This window comes from Leptomonas pyrrhocoris, assembly GCF_001293395.1.
Source record: "Leptomonas pyrrhocoris isolate H10 chromosome Unknown, whole genome shotgun sequence".
In the NCBI taxonomy this organism is placed as follows: Eukaryota; Euglenozoa; class Kinetoplastea; order Trypanosomatida; family Trypanosomatidae; genus Leptomonas; species Leptomonas pyrrhocoris.
Window position 1 is genome coordinate 601,878 of NW_015438366.1, and position 17,771 is coordinate 619,648.

At 61.4% G+C, this 17,771-nt stretch overlaps 4 protein-coding genes across 4 annotated transcripts; all 4 read right to left on the reverse strand.

The window, feature by feature from the left end:
• Positions 1-64: 64 nt before the first annotated feature.
• On the reverse strand, positions 65-2,471 carry ABB37_05431 (putative mitochondrial mitochondrial RNA binding complex 1 subunit; the record flags this gene model as incomplete). Its single annotated transcript, XM_015803438.1, has 1 exon — positions 65-2,471. The coding sequence occupies exon 1, from the start codon at positions 2,330-2,332 to the stop codon at positions 65-67; it is 2,268 nt and encodes a 755-aa protein (XP_015658080.1). The 5' UTR covers positions 2,333-2,471.
• Positions 2,472-4,584: 2,113 nt separating this feature from the next.
• On the reverse strand, positions 4,585-5,041 carry ABB37_05432 (putative mitochondrial hypothetical protein; the record flags this gene model as incomplete). The annotated part of the gene is made up of 1 exon (XM_015803439.1): positions 4,585-5,041. Exon 1 carries the CDS (start codon positions 4,891-4,893, stop codon positions 4,585-4,587), a length of 309 nt encoding a protein of 102 aa, XP_015658081.1. The 5' UTR covers positions 4,894-5,041.
• A 1,212-nt stretch (positions 5,042-6,253) lies between these two features.
• On the reverse strand, positions 6,254-9,601 carry ABB37_05433 (putative protein kinase; the record flags this gene model as incomplete). The annotated part of the gene is made up of 1 exon (XM_015803440.1): positions 6,254-9,601. The coding sequence occupies exon 1, from the start codon at positions 8,855-8,857 to the stop codon at positions 6,254-6,256; it is 2,604 nt and encodes an 867-aa protein (XP_015658082.1). The 5' UTR covers positions 8,858-9,601.
• Positions 9,602-10,162: 561 nt separating this feature from the next.
• ABB37_05434 (hypothetical protein) lies at positions 10,163-17,525 on the reverse strand (the record flags this gene model as incomplete). Its single annotated transcript, XM_015803441.1, has 1 exon — positions 10,163-17,525. The coding sequence occupies exon 1, from the start codon at positions 17,132-17,134 to the stop codon at positions 10,163-10,165; it is 6,972 nt and encodes a 2,323-aa protein (XP_015658083.1). The 5' UTR covers positions 17,135-17,525.
• Between the last annotated feature and the right edge of the window lie 246 nt (positions 17,526-17,771).

A 17,771-nucleotide genomic window follows, 5' to 3' on the forward strand; every position in this document is an offset into this window, starting at 1 on the left:
TTGAGGGCAGCTGGAAAATGCCACCGAAAGTTTATCTGTTTGCATCTCTTCCCTTCAGAACACATCACCGACAGGCAGTGATGAGAGTGCGGAGGCGGTTCAGCGCGGCGCCGAGCTCAAACACGCGCGGTAACGCCGTGAATCCCGCCGGCAGGTAACACGACGGGGTTTGCAGCTCCAGTCGGGCCTGGCGCAGCCGACCTTCGCAGTTGTGAACGAGTTGGCTGTAATCCGAGGCAACAGCAAGGCGAGCCAGGGACGGACGTGACGCCCCGTTCGCGGTGAAAACCCCGGCCGTGCACAGTGGTGGCGGGTAGGCCGGTGCGGGCACGCGCTCCCTTTGCAGCTTCTCCGAGGCCAGACGCTCGCCATCGTACAGCATCGCCAAGCACTGCGCGATGGCGTTGAGCTGCCCTTCCTCCACCAGCTGCTCCACGAGGGACAGCTCGATCGTCTCGTGGCCCACGCGCACGCGCTCCGTGCCGGACCCGCTTACCTTCAACCCGCCGCCGGGGCCTTGCCGACTGCGACGAGCAAGTTCCTCAAACGAGGCATCGTACTGGAAGTGACGCTGCGGCGGGAGGTGGAAAGCGGAGGTGGGGGACAGCTGCACTGCCGCCGACTCCACCAATCCACCACGGATCGTGTTGCTCCTGTTGTCGGCGTCGGTGGAGCAGCTCCGTCGCACAATCTCCTTCGCTTGCGCCGTAGCGTCACGCACGTGGTAGGCGTTCATCACCAGCACCACATCCGCCGCCGGGAAGTACTGACCGGAGCCGCCCACCACTAAGATGACCGACACCTTGTGATGCTGCATCAAGTCCCCGACGCGGTGCACAAAGGAGGTGATGGGCTCCTGCGTCGACGGCACCAGCTGCTCCATCAGCGCATCTCGGTACATAAAGTTCGTCGCCGACGTGTCCTCGTCCATCAGCAGCGCAGACGAGCCGAGTTCCAGGGCTTCCATGATGTTCGCGGCCTGACTCGTGCTGCCGCTCGCATCGCCCGTGGAAAAGGCCGTGGTGTCGCTGCGGAAGGGCAGGTGGCGAATAAAGGGCGAGATGTCCACCCCGTGCACAGCGCGGCGGTCCTCGGCGCGTATCTTCACCGCCGTCGGGTCGACGACGACAAAGGTGCGACCGTCATCCGGGACGTGGTTGTACACCCCGAGCTCCAGCGCACGCAGCAGCGTCGACTTGCCGTGGAAGCCGCCACCCGCAATTAAGGTGAGTCCGTGCCGGAGGCCCGCCCCGGTGATGGCGCGTCCACTGTACGGGAGAACAAAGGTGCGGGACAACGACGGCGGCGAGGAAAACGGGATAACGGTGGTGTCGGAAAGCGGCAAGTCGGAGTCGCCCGCAGCACGTGGCAGCACCGCGCCATCTGCGATGAAGGCCACGAGTCCGGACGCGTGCAGTTGTCCTCGCAGCCACTCCTGGTCAGACACCGACGTCACCTGCGCCCAGAGATCCTCGTGACGGCACCGCGCGACGTAGTTCTGAAAGACCGGCAGCAGCTCGGAGAAGATGATACGGTGGATGCCGTGGCTGTCGATGCGCCTGCCATGCCCCGGAAGCTTCACGCGTAGGAAGACGTGAATGAACCCGTTTGGTGCGTCCCGAAGATGTGCAGCGTCGTCGCTCCCACTTTCGACCAGCTGCACCGTGCTGCGTGGCAGGACGTGTTGGGAGACCTGAAGCATCTGTATGGCGGAGCTGCCCTGCAGACGGGCCAGGCCCTGGCGCACACAGCGGAGCAGGAAGTCCTCCGCGGCGACGCGCCGCCATGGAACGTGCTCAGGTGGAACAGCAGCAGCAGCAGCAGCGGTGGTAGTGGTGGCTTTGTGGGAGAGAATTGGCGTCGACTGAGACGCGTGCAAGAGTGTGTGGGTGCAGAACGGGGCGGGCAGCGAGACGTGTATTTGGCTGCCCGGGGCGAAGGGATCTGGCTGAATACGCAAAAATCGCACCGTGACGCTGCCCGGGCCGGGCATCATCTGCGGTGTGAGGCCGAACGTCTGGCCCGTCAGCTGCTTCAGCTGGGCGTAGCTGCGCCCCTCCACTTCGTTTAGAAAAGACGTGAGCGCACTGCAAGGCTGCCCAGGTGGTGCGACACTCGGGTGCTCCTGGAAGACATCGTAGGCACCATGGCTGCCTTCGCTGTCGTCGTACGACCCCGCAGAGGCGGCGCCGACCTCCTCGAATTCGGAAGCCGCGACGTTCGCCGAGCTGCGTGGACCACGAGGGAAGCCACTGCCGCCGCGACCGTTGCCTCGGTGACGGCCGGGGGCGCCGCCCCTCCCGCCACCTCTTCCGCGGTAGTACGAAGACATGCTCGCCTTATTTATTTGGTATCGAAGCGGAAAGATCAGGTTAATGTGAAGATGAACAGCACGAGTGGTCAGGACACAAGACACCAACGAGGAAGATCGCGACAGCGGCTGTAATTGTCGAGACGTTGGGCCGAAATTCTGGTACGCCGCAACGTCACGCAAGGACAAAAGAAAGAAAACAAAGAGGAGTAGAGCGCAGCGGCGCAGATGAAGAAAGATGACAAGAAGAAACCTCGGCGGCGCGCCAACTCAGCCCGACCAAAGGGTTGAACAGAAGAGCAGCACACAAGCAACGGTAGCACATCGCTACTGCTGCCACCGACGAGCAACATCGGTCCCGTGATTCAATCCTGCAACTAAATGCGGAGACAGCTGGCCAGTGCATCCCTCAAAAACGTTGAGAACAGCAACAGAGAGTGTATCCACTGCGAGTGCGGCGCCTCTCAACAAAACCAGCACGGGCACAACGACGGGCAAAATTCGAAATGAGCACCGAAAGCCAAAGATATTCGGACACAAGTGACACAAGATAACCACCGAGGTGATCCAGAACAACAAAACAAGTATATAGCTTGATGACAACACGCGGGCAGGTGGCGAGTCGCGGCACGCGTGCGAGGGGAGTGCGGTCAGACAGGGATAACTATACAAATGCGTGCTCGTCACTGACGTTGTCAGACTAGAGGTGTCATTACATGAGCTTGTCATCACTCTCGCACCAGGGCACAGGCACGTGCACGCGCATGCGGCGGCGGCACAGCGGCACGGCGGCAGCAGCGCACTCTTGGCGGGTGTCGGCGCCGCAGTCTCCGATGGTTGTATTGCAGAGCACGGCTTCTATCACCCGCCTCCAGCGGCGCACCGCCCTCTCTCGCTCCACACACACACGCACACAGGCACGCACATCGGACGCAGGGCACAGCCATTGCGGTGGCAGGCCCCAGGTGTTGTTGCTCCACAGGACGGGTTGAATGTCGTTCAGACGGCTCTTACCTCGTTGTGAAAGTGAATTCGTCATGTGCACGCGCGCGCGGACAGCGAGTGGGGAGAGGGGAGGGCAGGGCAGGGGGAGGGAACAGCGGCGGCGGCACAGCGACCCCGGAGTCAGTTCGCAATGTTGTGTCAGTCACGGGAACGTTCAGCGGTATCGGAGTGTTGCGTGATCGACATCATGTGGGGGTGCTGCGGCGCGGGTCGCGACGCTGCGGGATGGCGCTGGCGTGCACGCGTGTGGTCAGCCACACCGCGGAGGGTGTGTTCGTAATCAAGACCGTGGGGTTCAGGCAAGAGTGAAACGTGATCGGCTCATCACACACACGCGCGCGGGCAGGAGGCAGCGGCAGAGGGACAAGAGACGATACGGCAAGGGGGCAGGTGGCGAGTCGCGGCACGCGTGCGAGGGGAGTGCGGTCAGACAGGGATAACTATACAAATGCGTGCTCGTCACCGACGTTGTCAGAAGAGGTGTCATTACATGAGCTTGTCATCACTCTCGCACAGCGGCGCAGGAGGATTGAACTGCGTCCACATTGCAGTACCTGGGGGTGTAGGTCCGTGTTTACAGCGTTGATCGGCGTAATACCGATGGACTGTGAGTGGAAGGGTGAAATGGGAAAGAGGAAAGGAGGGTAGAATGGCAGAGATGGAATACGTGGCTGTACGGTCACAGGGCCAGATAACGGCGGTGGCGGAAGAGAAGTACTGCTTCCATGTGACGTTCCAACCAGCTTGATTCTGATCTTGTGTCTCTGCTAGATAGGGAATGCCGAACGAAAGAGTCGTGACGCGGCCTGTACATGAAGAAGCTTGCCGTTGTATCTTACATGGGTTTGTGCGTTATTCGCACTTAGTTACGGTGGGGAACCAACAGGAGAGGGGCCGGAAGGCAGAAGACCGTTTAGGGTAGCGCAGCACACAAACCGCATGGGGTGCGGAGGGCGTGTGTGTCTGTGTCAACAGCGTGGAACGATAACAAACTTCCACTACACAAATCGCCACCAAAGAAAGAGATGTGATAGACTGCAAACACGAGAGATATAAACAACAACAACATCGATAGCGGACAACGACACTATTATAGTTCTAGCTGTTCATGCCGTGTCACTTCGCTGTTCAGGGGACCGGACCTCCTGTGACACATTAGCCCTGCAAACCAACGAACGCCCAGAAAGCTGACCCTTGCGCAGACAACAGGATCTAATCATTAAAAAAAAAAGAGAGTTTGTTTTTGCGTGACCAAGGCGAAACCCAGCTTAGAGGTTGCCGCTGGCGGCATCCTTCATCCACTGATAAGGCAGGGCGCCGTCACGCAGCTTCTGCTCAAAGTCCTTCTTGCTGTCAATCGCCATGTAGAAGCCGTTGCGCACCTTGCTGATGCAGCGGTCAAAGCACGCCTTCTCACCAGGGTTGTACGGAATGGACTCTTCACCGAAGTGGGTGATGCACTGTTTTGAGCAGAAGAAGAAGCCCTCGTGGCTAATGTGATAGAGTTTCTCCGACAAGATGACCGCCTCCGCCTGGGAGAGCCCGGGAAGGTGGTTTCGCGGCTGCACCGGCTGCATCCTTCTCGATGGTGTGAGTACTACAGAAAGAAAGAGCGCGAGAGAGAGAGAGGAGACTTTTTCCCTTATCTAAAAGAGCCAAGAGAAACACCCGACGTGGTACGAGGCTGAATCGAACCACCTTGAGCGGCTGCGTTCTAACAGGATCTTCTCGATGGAACGGAAGTGATGAGACCAGTGGAATGGAATAGAGCACGCGGCAACATCGTGACCACATTCAGAGACAAAGAGGACAGGATACAACAGTAAGAAGAGTTTGTTTGGAGAGCGTACACACCGCCGGCAGGTCTGCTTTCATTCACCATTTCTCCCTCTTTCTTCTTTTAATGGTCGGAGGTTTCGCTTCACCACTAATAGTGTATTTTCGGGTTTCCAAGAGCCTCACCCCCCCCAAAAAAAAAGGACGCACTCCGTATGAATTGAGGTGTGCCGGCAAAACGTTAGCGAGTCGATTGTTGCATCTCGTAAAGGGTCCTTTTGTGTTCCTTTCTGTCTCGGTTTGCGCGGCGTGCCCGGATGTATGTGGAATCGAATGAGAAGAACTACCGAAACGAAGGCGCGGATGACGGACACCGGCGGACAGCATCCGCAAAAACAGATCCATTTCCATTCGAAAAGAAGTTAAAGGTAACGAATCGATGAAGAGGGGGGGGGGAGAACACTGCTGTCACGAACACAACCCCGACGCACGTATCTTATATATATATGTATATATATGTTGCCTGGTGCACCGGGGGCGGCTGAATCCGTCTTCCACGTTGCGCTATCGAGCGGGGCAGACAACCAACCAACCAATCAACCAAGCAAGCAGGCATAACAGCTCCAAAGCCTCCCCATGGCAGTAACACCGCAAAAGGTGATTGGTACTCAACGCACCTACGTACACGTTTTCCCTCTCTCCTGTCTTTTAAAAACAAAAGAAAGTTTTTCGTTCTCTGTTACTCCAGCAAGAGATTCATGTGAACAGGCCGCCGATTACTGCCAAGCAAACGACGAAGTAGGCTCCCCCCCCCCTCCCCCGGCCTCACAACAGCGAGGGCGACACCTGCGGTACAATGCGGCAAAAAATGACAACGGAAAAAAAGCATTTAAAAAAGAGAGGAAAGATACAAATGCGCGGCCAGACGGACAATCCCGTAAAGTGAGGAGCTCCGCACCGCTACCTGTCACGCTCGCTAAAAGACAACCACAATAACAACAGGGAAAGAAAAAAAGACTTCTACGGCGAACTACGACGATGCGGAGAAAGCAAAGCGAAGGGAGAAGTCCACGCCGGTGTTAGCTGCAGCAGCAGGAGCAGCACCGCAACCAAACGCTGCTGTCTCCGCACCTCACCTCTCACGCCTCCGCCTTCAACGGGCTACATGTTGCTGAAAAACGGGTGCTGCAGCGCTTCCTCTGCCGTAATGCGCTTGAAGGGGTGGTAGTGCAGCATGCGACGGGTCAGGTCCAGCAGGTCGGGCAGCGGGGACAGAATTTCGTCCAGCTTCGGTTTGCGTGTCACGTACTCGATGTCCTCCGGTAGCGTCTCCTCTAGCGGCTCCAGGCCCTCCTCGTCATTCTTGCCGCTGGGGTGCGAGGCAAAGCGCTGCTGCTTCGCCTGCTCCTGCACCGCCTCCTTCGACACCGGCCACTTGAGGTCGAAGTCGCGATTGTTCGGTTGGAGAGTGAAGTAGTGGCGGAAGGTGCGCATGTTGCAAGCAAAGACGCTGCGCAGGTTGACCGCCGTCCCGTTGCGGATGCCCTCCTTGTCGTGGAAGGTGCCGAGGACGTGCTGCATCATGGCCAGATGCTCCATCGTGTGGTTCGGCATAAAGAGACAGTCGCCCGTCAAGAGCTCGGAGATCATGCAACCGAGGGAGAAGATGTCGGCCGAGGTGCTCCATCCAAAGCCGAGCAGCACCTCCGGGCTGCGATAGTGCGAGGTCTGAATGGGGTTGTAGCTGACGGGCACGTGCGCGTAGCCGGGGACGAGGCTGTAGTCGCGGAAGGTGGAGAGGAACTGCGCCGCACCGAGGTCCATCACGCGGATGCTGTTCATCACCGGCATGGCGACCCGCACGTAATGCGCGAGGGTGATGTCGTCCTTGTGCGAGGCAAAGACGTCGATGGGGACGGTGTTGGTGGCGGTGTCACCGGCCGTGGCGTCCGCCCCTCCCGACATCACCCGGTTCCCCTCCAGCGAAAGCATCATGTGTTCACCGTCGTCTTCCTGCGGATCGCCGTGTGCAGTATTGAGCGGCGAGGTGGCGGGGGAGAAGGCCGCCTGTTCATCGCGGTGTGCGCGCTGCTCCAACGAGGAGCTCTGAAACTTGTAGCCGTCATTCGAGCGCTTCTTCGTCTCCGTCACGGGCGTTGCGGGTGCGGCCGAGGCAGGACTTGTGCTGTTGTTGAACTCACAGTCGTGCGGGGTGTAATGCGTGTAGTAGATCCCCACGTCCACCGAGAGCACCTTGGAGGACTCGAAAAGGACGTTTTCGGGCTTCAGGTCCGTGTGCACCACGCCGCGGCAGTGAATGAAGTGCAGGAAGGTCAGCATCTGGTAGAGAACGGCCTTGAGCAGAGGGAGGGGTAGTCCACGGTAGTACACGCGGCGCTGCCCGGGTGCCGCCGCAGCGCCGTTGGCCTCCAAACCGCAAGCGGCGATGTTCGGCTTCGGTGCGGCAGCGGGGGCAGTCGTTGGGTGTGGGGGCGGCGGCGACGCTGCGCTCGTTTTGCTTGTGCGACCCGCGAAGTCCCGCGGGGCGACCACCGCCGGCGCGGCCGCCTCGATGCGCGGGCGTTTGTGCCGTGAGGCCCGCGTGACCTCCTTACTCTTCTGCCGAATTGCATCCAGCACGTTCAGCAGCGTCGGCCCCATCACCGGGAAGACGATGGCGGGGTGCACCGGGTGGGCGACGTAGCCGAGGGGGACGATGAAGCGGCCTTGGTCGGCGAAGTACTGCTGCTTAATGCCGCACGTGGAGGCGGTGAACATCACGACGGAGCGGATGGAGATGTAGGGCGAGGGAAACGGGCTGGAGCCGTGCCGGTGCCCGCTGCCCGCCATCGCCGCCATCACCGACTCGGGGGTCACCGTGGGCGGGTCGACGCAGATCGAGTTCAGGATCGTGAACTCGTCCCAGCAGGCCTCGATGTACTCTTCTTTATCGCGGAACACCTTCAGCGCGACACACGGCGGGACGTCGCCGGAGATTTGGTTCGACAAGACGGTCGAGGACGGCGAGGCGTGGCCGAGGACCACCTTCGAAAACGTGCCCTTGCCGAGCGTCTTCTCGTACACGTAGGTGTCGTACAGCACAAAGTGCTTCTCACGGTGGGAGATACCAGAGAAGGAGCCCGGCGCGGAGGAGGAGAACGTGCTTGCGTCCGTCGCCTTCGCGGGGGACACACCGCTCATCTCCACCACTCGCAGAAACGGCGTCGCATCACGGCGGAACTTCTCCGCGTAGGCCTCGGTAAACATCGGGTACTTCTTCGCCACATCCTCGGCGTGGTTGCGCGGGTCCTTCTCGTTCGTCTCGTCCTCCACTTCCTCATCGCTGTAGGACGACGTCGAGGAGGACCTGGTGGGGGCTGAGGTGGGCAGCGGCGGCGGCGGCGTCGGTCGCACGCTGTGACTGCTGGCACGCGAACGGCTAGTGCTGGTCGAGCTGTTGGTGAAGGCCGCCGAGTGGGTGGAGGTGCGGTCGCGGGTGGTGACCCGCCGCGTCCCCGCCGGCCGCGCAACGACGTCCCCTTCCACCGCCTCATCGTTCGTGGTGGATGTCGGCTTGTCAGGTATCACGGCGTCGGCGCCCACGTTGGGGTCCGAGTGGACGTTCATCTGGGGGGCGGCGCTCGGGAAGCCGCCGGTACGCTCCTCGCGTGGACTGCGCCGCTGCAAACCGAAGTCGTCTTCCTCGTTCCCGTCTGCAGAGCCGCGGTTGCGCTTCAGAGGGCTATTGGCATTATTGGGGAGCATCGTTAGCCTTTTTATATTTGCCTTACTACGCTGATCTTTCCTAGAGGGTTTTGATCTGTGTTTGACGTGAGGAGACTGTCCGTGTGTGCGTGTGTGGACGTGCGTTCACGTTGGTGAGCTGACCGAGATAAACAAAAAAAAAATGGTAACTTACTTGCTTTCCGATTTACAACTGCGTTTATATGAGTCTATGAACAGAATTATACTTTGGTAGATGTATTCCTCACCGCGATGGAAACACGACAAGGCACACACCCACACACACAGAGTGAAAAGGCAATGGGCTTTGATATGCTCCCGTGAAGTGTCCTCCTCGAAGTCTTCGTATTTCCTTCGGACGTTCGCTTGCGTTGGGTCCGCCGTGGAGACCACCGAAGACCGCCAAAAAGCACGGTCCTTAAAAGGAAAAATGTGAAAACACAAATCAACACGTCCAGCGTGCTACACGAGTCTTTCTATTAAGGAGAGAAAAAGAAAAGCTTGCAGGGGGGTAGTGCCGTTTCTCAGGAAGAAAGGCTGCCACGCAACACACACACACACACACACAATCGAAGCGCTGGTAGGGCAATGATGGACTCTGGAGGGATGGACGTTGCGTCGCTCACTCAACACGACAGGTAGATCAATAAATGTACACGGTGTCGCCGTTGTGTGGGGCGTGCAACGCTCGTTCAGCGATGGAAGCACAACCAACAGTTCAAGAAAAACCAGAGACGCCAACGTGCTGCTGCTGCTGCAATCTGCTTATGCGAAAACCAACGAAAAATGCCAAGAAACAAAAAGGAGAACAGCGGGAGGAAGAGGGGGAGTCGTGGAAGCCACCGCAGCTCCTTTTGTCATCAAGCGCCATGCAGAGAGAGAGTGAGAAAATGCGTCTCCATGAGTCGAGGAGGAAAGCGCGACTGCCACAGAGCTTCTGTGGTGCCACCCGTCCGATCAAAGCTCACGAAAAAAAAAAAACTGATCGTTCAGAGCAGCTTTCACGCTGCTTTGTGAAACGGTCAAGTTCGTCGTCGGCGCGTGGGCTTAAAATACCTTTCCTTCTTCATTAGTGTCTCAGCATAACAAACAGAGGATCAGCAAAAAACAAAACAAAGCGGGTGCGGTGCGGCGCAGCACGTCAGCACACTTCATCCTTCAACACAGCCACACACACACACACACACAGACGCACATCTCGCAGACAACTAAGGGTCGTGAACACAGCACATCACCAATGCTCATTCCATCAGAGCTCGACAACGTTGAGAGACAGCGCCGCAAGTTAACAAGCTTGCAACAACAACAACAGAAGCAGCTTTCGTATTAGGCGAGCGGGTGCTGCGCTTCCTTGCCGGACTCCACTGCGGACGAGCCCGACGACCCTGATGACGAACTGGAGCTGCTACTGCTGCTGCTGCTGCTGCTCGTCGTGGAGTCAAACAGAGGTGCAGGGGATAGCTGCTTAGGAGCCGGCGGCGACAAGGGTCTCACACCGCCAAAAGCAGCAGTGGACCGCGTCTGCGCAGAGTGCGACAGCTGCACCGTTGAGGGAACCAACAGAGCCGGTGGCTGCCCCGTCGTGTCCGCGACGTGGCGATGGGGGAGGTCCAGCGTAGCTTCCACGCTCTCCACCTCCGTAAAGTCCTGCGAGTTGGCGGGTATCTGCAACGGCGTCCCGCCACTCCTCATCTCCGTGAGGGTGGCGGTGGCCAACACCGAGTCAAAAGAGCCGTTGTGGGTGCCCTCATCACCAGACTCCGCGCCCTCCATGCGCGGCTGACGCAGCAGATCGGACCCGCCGACGCTGCTGTTCTCGCGAATGTCGAGCGTCTCGGCTGCTTCGGCTGCGCGACGGCTGAAGGCGACGGCGGGGAGGTGCAACGGGCTCGACGGGGCACCGCTGTCTTCGGCCTCCGCCTCATTTACGAGGTTTCCCTCCTCCGTCACGACCGCGTCTTCGAAGTTGCTCGCGACGGGGCTCTCCCAGTGGAGGGGCTGGAAAAGAAGGCGCGCAGAAGACGAGCCCGTCGCTGCCGCCTCCGCCTCCTCGCTCGGGGCGGCGGTGACCAACGTCGACCCTACCCCTGCCGCAGGGACGCTGGCGCTGATGAACGGGCTCGCCTGCACATCCACCACGAGCGCCGGTCGAACAGGAACGGACGAAGACGTCAACGTAGGAGACGACGAGGAAGGCGGAGGGAGGGCAAAGAGGCCGGTCGCCTCCCCGGAGGCAGCGATGAGGCTGTCCTGCTCGGACGGTGCGTCGGCGGCGGCGGCGCTGGCGGATATGTAGGGAGAAGGCGGCAAAACGGCGGCACCGCCGAAGTGCCGCGCGGCGATTGCCGGGGACCCGCTCAGCAGGGCCGCCGAATTCCCCTTCGCCAAGGACAGCGAGCTGTTCGATACAAGAACGCCACTGGCGCCTCCGTCGACCGATTTCACGGTGGGCCGGTAGACGTACTGGCGAAGGTAAGGGTCGGCATTCTTGCTGCCGCCGTTGCTGCTTGCCTGAGAAGCCCGCAGCACCTCCGTCTCGAAAGCCTCGAGCTGACGGAATAACTTGCGCGTCGTCTCGTGCGGGTGCGCAGAGCCGATGGCGGAACAGGCGGTGAAGGCGCCAAACGCCGCGTCGTCGAGCACCACCCGCGTCAGCGCGGGCGCCGTCTGCGGGATGATCTGACTCACCGTGGCACTGGCAGCGCGGCCACGCGGGGAGAGCTGGCGCAGCACCTCCGCCACGCGGGCGCCGTAGCGCTCCACCAGCGTCGTCACACTGTTCACCGCCGCTGCCTCGGCTAGTCCTCGCGGGGAGCGCGCCAGCGCCTTCCAGTGATCCAGATTGCTGCTGCCCGCATGGATGTCAGAACTTGAGTTTCCAAGCGTGTCCGCCTCCCGTGCGCCACCACAGTCCTCGTCACCAAAGTACTGCTGGGCCGAGGCAACCGCACGGGTGGTCGTGCTTGTCGTGCAGGACGGTGTGCGTCGCTCGAGCAACGCACGGACAAGGGCGGGAAGCGTCATGCCAGTGCGCATGAACGGCCGCACGAGAGAGGACATGGAGCCGTTCTCGACGCCTTCACTGTCGCCTTCCCCTTCTGCGCCGTCTTCCGCCTCGACGCTACCGTGCACGAAGCAGATGGAGACGGCTCGCAGGGTAATGCGCTGACAGTCGACGAGGCCAGGTCGTAGTGCGTGTGCCGTGAACTTCACCTCCAATTCCTCACTCGGCATCAGCAGAAACGTGTAGACTGTTTTGCCGACAAACAAAATGGGCACCTCTCCACTGGTGCGCCGTGCCGCCGAGGCGGCAGCTTCCAGCGGGGATGAACTTCGCGGTGTCGTGGCTGCGCTGGGCGACGACGATCCCGCCGCTGGGAACTGTCGCTGCGCCTCCGACGTCACGCCGGCGTGCAACGGGGAGGCGGTGGCCAGCTGGCTCGGCAGGGCCTCCGCCGTGACGAGGAGGGGGAGAGGCGAGAGGGACATGCAACGCAGCGTCACGGAAACCTCCGCCGTAAGGCAGCGGGTAGCCCCACTCCCCGCACCGCACAAAGAAGCCCGCACGACGGGCGGCACGTGGACGTGGGAGACGACAGCGCCCTGCCACGGTTTGAGGCTGGCGTAGCGCACCAGCATCGCCGCACACAACTCCTGCTGCGTCTGTTCCACCGAAGCTGCGGCCACCACCGCCGCCGCCGGCCGGAGCTGCGTTGCCGCCTCCAGGTCCGCCTGCCGCTTCTGCTGCTGCGCCAAGGTTTGGTAGACATGCTCAATTGGGTCGACAAAGAGGAACAGCTGTCCTTTGCGCAGACCGTCGCTGCCCTCCCGCACCCACGTCACGGCGAGCGCTATCGGCGTGTACTGCTCCATCGCCGCACCGCAGAGGCGACGCTCCTCGGCCACCTCGTCCCGGCGGCGCTGCTGCGCGGTTTTGGGCGGCGCCTTCTGCTGACCGGCCTTGTCCGCGTAGAAGGCCAGCCCGCCATTCGTTTCTTCGCTCGAGGTCTGGACGCCGACGCGGCCGGGTCCCAGCCACGACGTCTGCAAGAAGAACAAGTTGCGGTCCGACTGCGAGACACCAGCACCCAGGTGGCCCTCCACGTTTCTAATGCGTGACGGAGACGGCAGAGCCTTCTCGAGAGGGAGACAGGTGGTGTCCGCGTACGGCGACCCTTCCTCCTCGGTGCGGTTCAAGAAAAGATGTCGCGCCGTCGTGTCCGCCGCCCCGATGCCGCGTGGCCGCCGCTTCACCAGCAGCGCAAACGAAAGGCAGTCGCCTTGGGTGAGCAGGCACTGCACGGCGCGGTCGGCCACCAACTCCTCCGTGCCGTTGCACTCGATGCCCCAACGGGAGCTGTGCACGGCCAACACACGTGCAATGCGCAGAGGGGCGTAGGAGGACGCGGCGGATTCTTCTTCTGCTGCTGCTGCACCGCCACGGGCCGTCTCCGGACCGTTTGGAGGCGTGGCGTCGTCGGCTGCGGTGACAGGGATGGCGCGCACGGCGTCTTTGGACTGCGAAGGGGAGAGCTGGGCGCCCGATGCTGCTGCTGAGGCATGCGGCCCGCTGCGGGACTGCGCTGGGCAGATGTTCTTCACCGTCAGCACAATCGCGATCTTAAGTGACGCATTGGAAGGCGGGAGCACCGTGGAGTACATCCCCAGCATCGGCAGCACGTCGCAGCGGCGGAGCAGGCGGTGTAGGCGCACCATAGCAGGAGGGCTGTTGGACGGACACTTGCCATTTGAAACAGGGCTCGGCAAGGACTGATGCTCCGTGCTTGAGGTCAGGGAATCCACGCCAGAGCCCGGCATGAACTCCGTCGGGGGTGTACCGAAGCTCGTCCCATCCGCTTCCGACGCACTCAGCACGGCTCGCTGCGAGCGCTCCAGACGGCGTTCGTGGTCCTGCGGGGTGCCGGGGAGGTAGGCGAGCAGCAGGAAGATGTAGTTACCGCTGCCCTGCTGCGAGATGTCGCCGTGGCGGTGCTGGCCGCGAATGGTCACCGTGAAGATGCGCGTCTCCTGCGCCTTGAGCTCGTCGGCGAGGACGAGCGGCGCGTCAAAGTCCATATTTGTGGCAAAGTCGAACTCCTCAATGTACATCAAATGTGCCGTGTTGGGGCTGCGCTGCAGGAATACGTGGGTGGCGTCTTGCTGCGTGCTGGCGTTGTGCACGACCAGCTTCGTGTGAAAGTACTCGCCGTCGTACAGCTGCTCCGGCAGACGGGGGTGGAAGCCGGCCGTGACGCACGCCTTGGACGGCTGCACCGTGACGTGGATGTTCTCCGCGGCGTCGAGGGTCGGCATGGGGTGCTCAATGGCGTACTCGTACAGGCTTTCCGGGCAGCCCGGGCGACTCTCCCGCGTGGCGAAGTAGTAGTACCCTTCCTGCCCCATCAGCGACCAGCACAGGCCGATGATGGCGTACTCGCCTTCCGTGACGGGGTCAAAGGAGAGCGAAACACGCTGACGCGCCCCGGCAGCCAGCTTCACCGTCTGCGTCGTGGAGCTCTTCCACAGTTGCTCTGGCGCGCTGAACGAGAGGTACAGCAGTGTGAGGTCGGTCGCCACAATTGGGCAGCCGACGGTGTTCTCCATCACAAAACTCAGCACCAGCGGCTCCGCACGGGCAATGGTGTAGTGCCGCGGCGGGTCGCCGGGTCGCACCGGTTGCCCAGCTGCAAAGATGTAATCGACGGCTTTGTAGTGGGCCGAGGCGGTAGAGGACGAACCGGCCGCACCGGAGGCGCGACGGCGACTTTGACTCCCACCGTCCTTTCTACCTTCCCTGCTGTTTCCGGCACCGCTGCCGCTGCTGAGACCGCCATGCAAGGAGGGAAAGCGATACTGCGGCTGTGTCGTGAGCACCGCCTCCGTGTACGTCTTCTTCAGCTGCTTCTCGATGCTGCGCCACTCCGCCTCCGCCGTGGTCTCGCTCATCTTGCGGGCCACCTCGTCCGTCATCACGTCGGTGCTGTAGTAGTTGCGGTCGACGTGGAAGGAGGCGCGTACGATGCGGGGCATCGGCATGTGCGGGCACAGCGCGTAGCCCATATTGCCCAGGACGTACTTCTGCTGTGCCCAGAAGGCCTCGAAAGCCTGCTGCGCCGTGTCGGGACTGCGGTAGAGCGGGGTGCCTTGGGCTACGGCGGCGCACACCATCGCGGTGCCGCGCACATCCTGCCCCAGTTGGGTGTACAGCTGCCCTACGGTGATGTAGAGGTGCTCGGCGAGGTCTTTCCACGTCTCCTGCGGGTCGATCAGCCGGAACAGCTCTAACACACGCAGGTAGCACCGTAATGCTTGCTCGAGGGAGTTGTCGTCCCGGTAGAAGGCGCCCGCCTGCTGCAGGTAGCGCGCAAATCGCCGCAGACTGACGGACATGGGGTAGTCCCGCGGGATCGCCGGCGGCATCGCCAGACCCGCCATGAAGGGTGCGTTGGAGAAGACAGAGATACCCGCCAGCATGTCGTTCACCACCCCGTTCAGCAGATTCTGATGCCGCAGGACACCGCTGCGCTGCAGGTGCAGGAGAATGGCGCGGGAGCGGTCCAGCACGGGCGGCAGGCGTGTACGACAGCATTCGTAGATGAGAAACGCGATGCGAACAGCGTAGGTCTGCGTGCCGGCATCCAGGAAGTCGTTCCACGCCACTTCCCACCGGTTCGTCTGCGAGTTGATGCGGTGGGTAGTGGAGGTCACCCCCGTGTACCACGGCGTGGGGCTCGGCAGGGGTGCACGACGCATGAGGAACTGCGCCACTCCTACTCCCTCCTGACAGGCGGCAATCATGGATCGGTTGTACGGGCGCTGGCTCAACGTCTCCAGCAGCTCCTCGATGCAGAGACGGTAGTACGTGATGGCCCCTTCGTAGTCGTGCAGCACGAGGGAGAGGTCACCGCAGCGGCGCATCTGCAGCTCGAGCGACGAGGCCGCGTACTTGGGCAGCGCGGACGGGTCGGAGCCGTGGGGCGGGTACACGACGTCGGCGGTGCGAGGGCGCACCTCGTCCTTTCCCTTGAACCACGCCGCCATCTTCCCCAGCGTGGTCGTGCGCCGATCCTGCACCGAGACGTCCAGCATACGCAGTCGCCGCTCCACGTACTTGAAGAGCGACTGGGACAGGTAGTAGGCCATCACGTTGTGCACCTCCGTCACATCCTCGGGGCTCATATAACACCCGGTGAGCATGGCGGCGTTCGAGTTTGGCCACGTGCCGCAGGTAGGACGCACTGTTCGAAAGGACAGAACCCCACCACTGCGATTGTTGCTGTTGGGTGACGTCGGCGCTGTCGTCGGCGATGCCGGGTCGGTGGGTGTGCTGCTGGAGGGGGGAGGGGAGGTGCCGCTGCTGCTTGCCGCCGCCGCCGCTGCTGATGCGACTCGCTGAACTGCCTGGGCCGATGGCACGTCCATCACCGCCGGCGAGGCGTCCACCCACAGCGACGGATCCAAACTCTTTACCATGCGCGGGTCGAGGACGGAGTTGACTTTGATGAGGGCGCAGTAGTTCGCCCCGTAAAGCTGCTGCACCGCCGTGAGCACCTGCCGCGCCGTACCCAGCGACGGACTCGACACGGCGGTGTTGTCGTGCAGGACGAGGTAGTACTGGTGGAGCTCGCTGTCCATCCCTGGGAGACTCGCCTTCAGCTCCGCTACCCGTCTGGCTTGCGCGCGGAAGACCTGCAGAATCCCCTCTACCCCGCCCGCCTCACTCGTGGCGACGGCGAAGAGGACGCCCACGGGGTGGTCCACGGTGTCGAAGGAGCTGCACCGCACGAGGCTGTGGAAGTCCCGCACAAAAGTGCGGTGCCAGGAGGGGCACGCCCGCTCCAGTAGCGTCGACGGCGGCGACGGCCCGCCAGATGCGCTGGTGGCGGGTGGGAGGGCGCGCACAGGGTGTGGTAGCGAGCCGTCGTGCCGACTCCGGCCCCCCTCCACGATGCTCTCGATCGCCCTGTCCAGCTGCTCTCCGTAGGCCATGTCCATCGCAGCGGCGCTGCGCAGGAGCCGTCGCACGTGCCGCATGACCTGCGAGAGAGCCACGTCCCGCACGCAGTCGGTGCGCATGAGCCGGACGCCGAATTTGTTGCACGTGACGGGGTCGCTGCGATCACCGGTGCGGGACAGCAGCGGACCGCCTGTGTAGACGCTGTGTGGACGGAGCAGCTGGATCGCGTCGAGACCGTGGCGGGCGCAGATGGCGTCGGCAGCGGCGCTGCTCTCGAGGACGACAACGGGGCGTGCGTACCGCTGCTCCACCCACTCGTCGAAGCTCACCTGCGAAGCCATGACTAGTTCAAAATAAATGCTGTTATTTTTCCTTTTCGCTCCCCTCTCTGCCGGTGGTGTCGGCGGCAAGAGAGATGAAAAGAGAGAAACAACGACGGCGCAGCAACAAGAGCGCGGCAACGCCACGTCGGTGCACGCTCCGCTGTGAAGGAGTCCGGCGCGGCACGGAACGCGTATCGTGTAGCAAGTAGCCACGACAGCTGCAACGGTGCCTGCTCGCGAGGATGCTGAGTACCCAAAATACAAAGACGCTGTGCAGGGGTGGTATGGTGTCTGTAGGAAGATGGTGAAGCCGCTGAAAGAGCAACACACGCGAGAAAACAGAAGGGACTACGGCGACGATAGAAGAGTGCTTGCCCTTCGTATATATGTCTATCTTCTTCTTCAATGCTTGCCAGAGTGAGGGTGAGGGTGACAGGACAACAAAGGAAGAGCAGCAGAAGTAAGACGCAGAGAGGATCCGTCGCATGCGGGAGAATACAGCGGAGAACCTCGAGGTGGGGGCCTGCTCAAGAAGACAGCAGAACGGAGCTCAGGAAAGTGGCAGCGCATCCGAGTACCTCTTTGCTGTTTCTCCCACACTGAGGTCGGATAACCGAGAAAAAATAGTGATGGAAAAGGGCGATCGCTGGGGAGC